Here is a 7,036-nt window from a genome sequence, read left to right as displayed (position 1 = left end):
TATGTGTGTGTGTGTGTGTGTGTGTGTGTGTGTGTGTGTGTGTGTGTGTGTGTGAGAGAGAGAGAGAGAGAAAATATCTGTGAAAGAGAACGAGAGAGAGAAAAAGGAATGGTGAGGAGAACAAAAAAGGAGACAGGAGAGAGGAATTAAGGGAATGAGGGCGAGAAAAGAAGAAAAAAGGGTTCTTGGGAGTGAGGAAAAGCGAACGAGCAAGAGAGACAGAGAGAGGAGGGGGGGGGGGGTTACCGAAAAACACCGAAAAAGGAGAGCCGATATGGATGGACGAACTACGAAGAGCGAGATGACGAGAGGACGACAAGAGAGCCGTCGTAGAGGAGGAACGAGAAACGGTTTCGAGAACACGTACGCCGCTGCAGTCGTGGAGGCAGGCCGGTCGTGGCCGGCATTAATACGGCATTTAATGTTGGAAGGAGGCGTTCCTGGGGCCCCGAGGCCCGCAGGGCGCCTCTCTCTCCTCGTCGCTCCTGTGGTCCAGCTGCCTTGCCGGGTCTACGTTTATCTCTCTCTCTTTCCTGTCATCGCCCGGGACTCGACGCTTCAGCCACCACTGGCAGAAGGATCGTTATTGTTTCTGAGATCGGCAGATAGCGATCGACACCGACGACCCCCTTTTCTTTTTTTTCTCCTCTCTTTTTTCCTCTTGTCTCTTTCTCTTTCTTCCGCTCTCTCAAATCGCCGATCTCCTTCATTCTTCCACCCGCTCTTCTCGCTTTTAAATCTTCGGCAAAGGCAAAAGGCAGTTCTTTCACCTTGGCTCGCGGGATAATGCTCACTCGATCTTACCACGCGCTTTCTTTATTTATCTCGTTCTCTTTAGCGAATCGTCCGTTCGGCACGCACTGATCGATCGCCGCCGCCGTCTCTCGATCGCGCCGCCGATAACACCGATCGGTATCGATGCGTGCGTACGTGCGGAGATTTTCGCGGCTCCACATGCGGGACGATACTGTCGATGCTGGGTAGGTGTGGCGACGAAGTTTTCTTGATACCAGATATGGAATCACGAGATATGAAGAAATCTTTGAAACACTATACGAGCTTATGAGCTGCACTGCATCCAATATCTCATATAATCTCAGTTAAATGGACTTGATCTGAATAATCTCGATCTTGATCGTGATATTGAAGTTATATATGAACTTATTTTTTTTTATAGAGAAATAAATCGACATTTGAAACATTGTTAATTTCAATAAATTGCAAATGCAATTTTCCTGTTCATTTAATAAGATAAGGTGACCCATGAAATGTCACACCATTTATCACCATTTATTTTCAGACTTTAGTAATCGATTTTATACTAATTTAATTAAAAATTAATGTATTATATAATATAAACAAAATAGTATAATATTTTATGTAGCCTTGTCGTATATATATTTTTCTTAAATTAAATTTACACGTCATTTCTCGTATATAATTTTTCTAAATGCCTTTTAAAAGTATACAAAGTTTGCGGGACAAAAGTACTTATATGAAAGGCTTGGATTGTATTAGATATTGGATACTTTGTACTTGATCGTTATTATACTTCCATAAGATAACCACTCCGTACGGACACTTTGTGGACATCCATCAGCAAGCGCGCATTGGAATCGTTGAAACTGCAATTATTATGACAAAGATAACTCGTCAGAGTTCCCGTTTGTGATGTTATGGGTCTTTTGTTTCTCATAATGACTGCACTCGTACACTGCAAGTGCAACATCAAAACTATTGCAATTGAAGAAGAGAGTTATTCCGTTTCTCACACCAACGGAAATAACGGAATTTACAACTAATTGTTTGCTATGTTAGAATTTCCTATGTTCAACTTTGCTGAATCATGAATTCTTCTCATGTATTCTAAGATGAGATAATTAAAAACTAACGATTGCGATTCATCAAGCTTCAGAATGCTGAAGACGACAAATGCCTCGTTGCAAGTAATTTAAATAGCAATCCTAAATCTAAGCAGTAGTCCTACTTACATTTTGTGATTCATTTATCTTACGTCGCACGTATAATTAAACCGCAATCATAGTAAGTCATTCGAGACAAATCTCTCGCTTGAAATAAATGCCACGAGATGATTTCAAGAGAGCTTACTCATTGCAAATAAAATCAAATGATTATATTAAACGCGCATTAAATCAATTTTCTTTTTCACTTCATCAAATTAATTTTATTAATTTCACGTAAAGTTCACGATGGCGATGGATTTATATGTTTCCTCAAATGACTGATTTGTTGGAGAATCTCTGGATTATTGTTATGATCGCATCTTACGTCAACGATACAACGAAACGTTGCTTCGCTATGAAAAGGTCGCTTTCGTTTTCCTATGTATTTCGTCGCTGAGCAACCTGGATCCCGCGGGCCGTATTCTGTCATGATGCACACGCATGTAACGGTGCTGGGACACAATATGTAATAATGCTGAGTCTCTCTCGGTGCGGTGCAAATATGTATGCCGACACGAAAATAATCGCACCAAATTGTAGTGCAGTAGCATGCAGTTGCAAATGCCACACACGGATCGATGGTGCCACGTAACTCTATACGATCGATCTGCCGATCTCTAGCCGGTGAACGCTGGATCGAGACGGAAATGTGCGAAGTTTTGCGTAAGCCTAGCAATCTTTACCTGAGAAATCGCTGAACGTTTTTACGCGGAAATTACCCGAATTAAAATGAAAACAAAAGACGAAAGGAATAGAATTGTCTTATCATTATCATAATGATAATATCGCAGCTTATCTTTCGAAAATGATATATCTTGTATGATTAGGATGGGAATCTTTACGAAAAATTGCTGGTTTCACCAACTAAATAATTCCAATTGTGGAATATTCGAATAGTTCGATTCGATTTCTAATTCTGTTTCTAGAAAGCTATTAAGATAGATTTTGAGTTATATTAAGATATTTATTATATAATTAATTATAAGTTACAAATGATGACTTTAACAGGCAGAATATGAATTACTCATATGATAAATAATTTTTAATCTAATTTTAATTTAATTTTAATTTTATACATTTTATATTAGTTTTTAAATTTAGGTTCTTAGAACGTTTTTGCTGATTACTTTATTCTATACAGCACATATCTTTAAGGAACATCTTAAAGATTTGCAGAGGATGTCTTACGTCTTAAGGACTTCTCTTAAATATAGTTTGTTGTGTGGGATGTTTTGATTGTGCATTCCTCTTTTTATTTTACGTTCTACTGCATATTTTCTTCTCTATATCTAGCATTGCACATCAATAAAGTTATCATTATTATTAAAATTATTATTATCATTATTATTATTAAATTGAATTACATTTGACTTGTCATTTTAATAAGCAGTTTGGTTTACACGCAGGAAGGTTTCTCGGATCCACCAAGCGTCAGTTCCATTAGCAGACTTCTTCGGGGCGGACGACCAGGGGATGACGGAAAGAAGGATTATACTATCAATGGCATATTACGTGGGGGTAAGTCTGAGCTCCTCCGTATTTTGTACGCTATCTTTACTAAGTTTCATTTAAAAAATTCTACGTGCGCATTATGATCTATACAATTTTCCAATAAATTTCGAACGATAAATCGACGTCAATTCTCTTCCAATCCGAGTACCTCTTCGCTCGATCATTATTCGCTCGCCACTCGCGAAAAGCAAAACGAGCACGTAACAGCACGAAAGCCGCGTAAAGTTCTCATCGGACAGTCGAAGGGTTAATTACCCTTTTAGGCTGTCAGCAGCGAGAAAGAAGTCCGCGCAGCGATCCCAATAGCAAAGGCTGTGCCGGCGCGATATCGTATGAGAAATATGGAACGCAGGAGGAAGATAAAATAAAAAAGAAAAAAAAGAATGGAGAGACGCACGATCCATCGTCTTGAGGGGCATCAAGAGCTTTTAACCTCCGCCGGTCCCTGTGGACCCAGTTTGACGTACGCGAGCGTATATATATCGGGGCCTTAAGCGCCTTCGCTCGCTCTCGCTGTTAGGGACCAAGTTAGTCCGAACGAGCTGGCGAACCGGCGGGATTTAATCTCCGGTGGGCGTCAGCAGGATTAGCCAGGTTGCCCACACGTCCGACAAACGGATTACAGAAGTGTCAATATCTTACCGGACGCAAGATATTATCCCGCGTTTCTCGTCTCGTTTCTTACCGTCTTCCTCCTTCCGAGATTTCTGTGACGTGATCGTTCGAAAGAACTTTTCAAAGGTGACTTTCCACAACGCTTCTGAATACGCAAGAAATACTACAATTTTTCCAATCCTTTGATGAATTATAAGCAGATCTTATAATCGCGATTATGGAAAATTTTTCGACGCATTTCGTTATTCTTTAAGAGATATAGAATATAAAAATAATTTTATCAATTAATTTATAATTTATAAAAAGAAGTAAATGTATATTTCTAATATAAAATAATGATTTACGTGATAGACGTATTTTTTACCATTTAGTTTGATGATATAAAAAGTTGATAGGTTATTGAAAAGTTTATTTTATTCTACATCTAAAAATTTATGTTGCACGAGTTATGAAGAATTAATTATTATGTAAAGTATTACATCTTTAAAATTCAATGACGACAGTAATCAGATTTTAAAAAAGATGATTATTTCTTTATGAATGCTACAAATTACAAATAAACTCAGTAGAGAGATCATGTAATTTCTAAATACCTGCTATTGAATCTGCTCGATCCAGAGCTCCATTTCGTTTAGATGGAATATCTCGATTTCTAAGCCGCACGATTAGCCTAAATGTTCCAAACGCGAGGCGGGAATCTGTTTTCGTGATTGATACAGGTAGACACGGTGGAATTAGCGGTACAGGTGTCCCAAAGTCTTAAGAAGTCAGGCCGGCGAAGATGCTGCCGGGGTCGAGAAAAGATCCTTCGATCGCGGACCATCGAGAATGTGAGGAAAGAGTCGAGAGCCAAGAGCCAAGAGTGGGCCTCAAGGCCCAGAGGGTCCCGCGGAGATCAAACGGGCCGCCTGCCACACGTCGACAGCGGTGCTCATCCGTGGCTCCCTGCCGTTCCTGCGACGATTCTTTAATCAATCTAGTCGAGCAAACTGGTCTTGCGGAGTGCCCACGTATCGTTTCACATAATATTTCGCGCCAGTAATCTTTTAACACGACATTTGCATCTCGGACGTGACATTGAAGTCGAGACTGAAGCGTATAGGACGACGATAAAAATATCGGCGCGGCCATAAATAACTAGAAGCACTCGATGAATTTCGAAAAATAATAATTAACGTCTTAAACCAGGGCGCGAATTTCGTCAATAAGAAGGCGCCTTTGAGGAAACTCTAACCGCGCGCCGAGCAAACCGAGGAAACCATCAATTACAGATGCGTATCATTTTCGGCATGGATAATTATGCACTCGTGATATGCAACTGCCGCACGCGTTTCATAATTTTTTCTCAAAATTATAACGATAGAAATCTTGTTCGCTCGCCTGCCTGCCCTCGTCCTTGTCGCTCTGGATTGGTGCAAAAATGAATAATTATTTAACGAGCGGGTACGCATTCGATCTCATTCACGCCGCCGTTTATTCATCATTAACCGCTTTCGCGGTCAGTATAATTGATTAACGCCGATCGGCCGAATTAAAGCGCCGGCGATGCACTTTATCCGCGCTGCAATTCATCTGTGCAAATTTCAAGATAAAAGAGGCGTCCGTCTTTCACACGCTGTAAAAATAAATAAACCCCGAAACAAACGCGGCTTTATGACTTCCTGTCATCAATATAAAAGGAGAAATATTTAAGTCTATTAAAATATCGTAAATACCGTTATAAAGCGGATACTTTCCACGGAAATTCATTAAAAAGAGTTTACAAAAGAATAATTATTACTAAAAAATAGATCTATATAGCAGGAATAAAACGATTGGAAATTTTATATGCAATAATTGCTAGCAAATTGTCAAAATATTATCTTACATAAAAAAAAGGATTTTGCTGAAATATCTAAAAATTTTAATTAAATACATATTTGAAAATAATTTTATTAGAAATGAAGCAAATAATTATAGCTGTGTTTCAAAATTCACTGCTAGGGTCGAAATTTATATACGTAACGTAAACTATAGATTTTTAGCGTTAACAATGAATTTTAGAACATAATTTATAGGATGCTCAAGCTAGAATGTCAAAATTTTTTATAGTAGTATTTTTTATTAAACATTCACTATGTTTAAACATTCTACATAATAATTCTGATAGACTAACAAAATTATTTTCAGATTTGTATCTAGCTAAATTTTTAGATATTTCAGCAAAATCATTCTGTATTAATGCTAATTTAACGAAAATGCGGCACCTACGTTAATCAAGTTGGGAGATTGCTCCACTTTTATTTCATGACATAAATTATCGTAACATTAATTATACTTTAAGCTAAAGTGGCATACAAAATCATAAGACAGTCAAACATAAGCAATAAGCAAATCAGTCAATCACAGTAGAGAGCGTAAGTTTATTGCCCTCACAATATCCATTGTGATTGGCCAATTTACTTACTGCTTACGTCTTACGCTCTGCTTTACGTGTTTCTATATATTTCTGGCTTAATTTGAGCCTTTCAATTTACCTCGTTTTTCAGATAAGGGTGAATTATATTATCGCGCTCGGCGCTGCCGTGTAGTTGAATAATTTACGGGTGAGTCTGGCTGCGGAATAGGGAGCAAGGGGGCAATCGTGATAGGGAGCACCTCTGGACGGATATACTCGTAGTATGGCGGAGGTGTCGGTCAGGGTATAGGTGTCGGCAGGCAAGCAGGAATGACACGTAGCCTGTGGCTTTCTTATTCCTTCTTATTCCGTTCCTTTGGCCTCGGCCGCCGACGAGGGATTAGCCTAATGGGTCCTGCCCACCCCCTGCACCATCCCTCCTCTCTGTCCCTCCTCGCGCTACACACACGTGTATAATATGTATATATGTTGCGTCCTGATCCCTCTCTCACGTCATCCCTCTCTCCTCCCCCCCCCTCTCCTCTCTCTCTCTCTCTCTCTCTCTCTC

The 7,036-nt window shown here is 39.4% G+C and overlaps 1 protein-coding gene across 1 annotated transcript in view; it reads left to right on the top strand.

Annotated features, from left to right (window-relative positions):
- Positions 1–7,036, top strand: part of LOC105622835 (protein gooseberry-neuro-like) — a 30,707-nt gene that overhangs the window by 5,219 nt on the left and 18,452 nt on the right. The window contains exon 3 of the mRNA XM_012204246.1: positions 3,371–3,482. Coding sequence (XP_012059636.1) covers positions 3,371–3,482 — 112 coding nt within the window. The remainder of the gene's footprint in view (positions 1–3,370; positions 3,483–7,036) is intronic.

Source organism: Atta cephalotes, assembly GCF_000143395.1.
Source record: "Atta cephalotes unplaced genomic scaffold scaffold00049, whole genome shotgun sequence".
Lineage (NCBI taxonomy): Eukaryota > Metazoa > Arthropoda > Insecta > Hymenoptera > Formicidae > Atta > Atta cephalotes.
The sequence above is the reverse complement of the archived record's forward strand: the minus strand, read 5'-3'. Positions and strand labels throughout refer to the sequence as shown.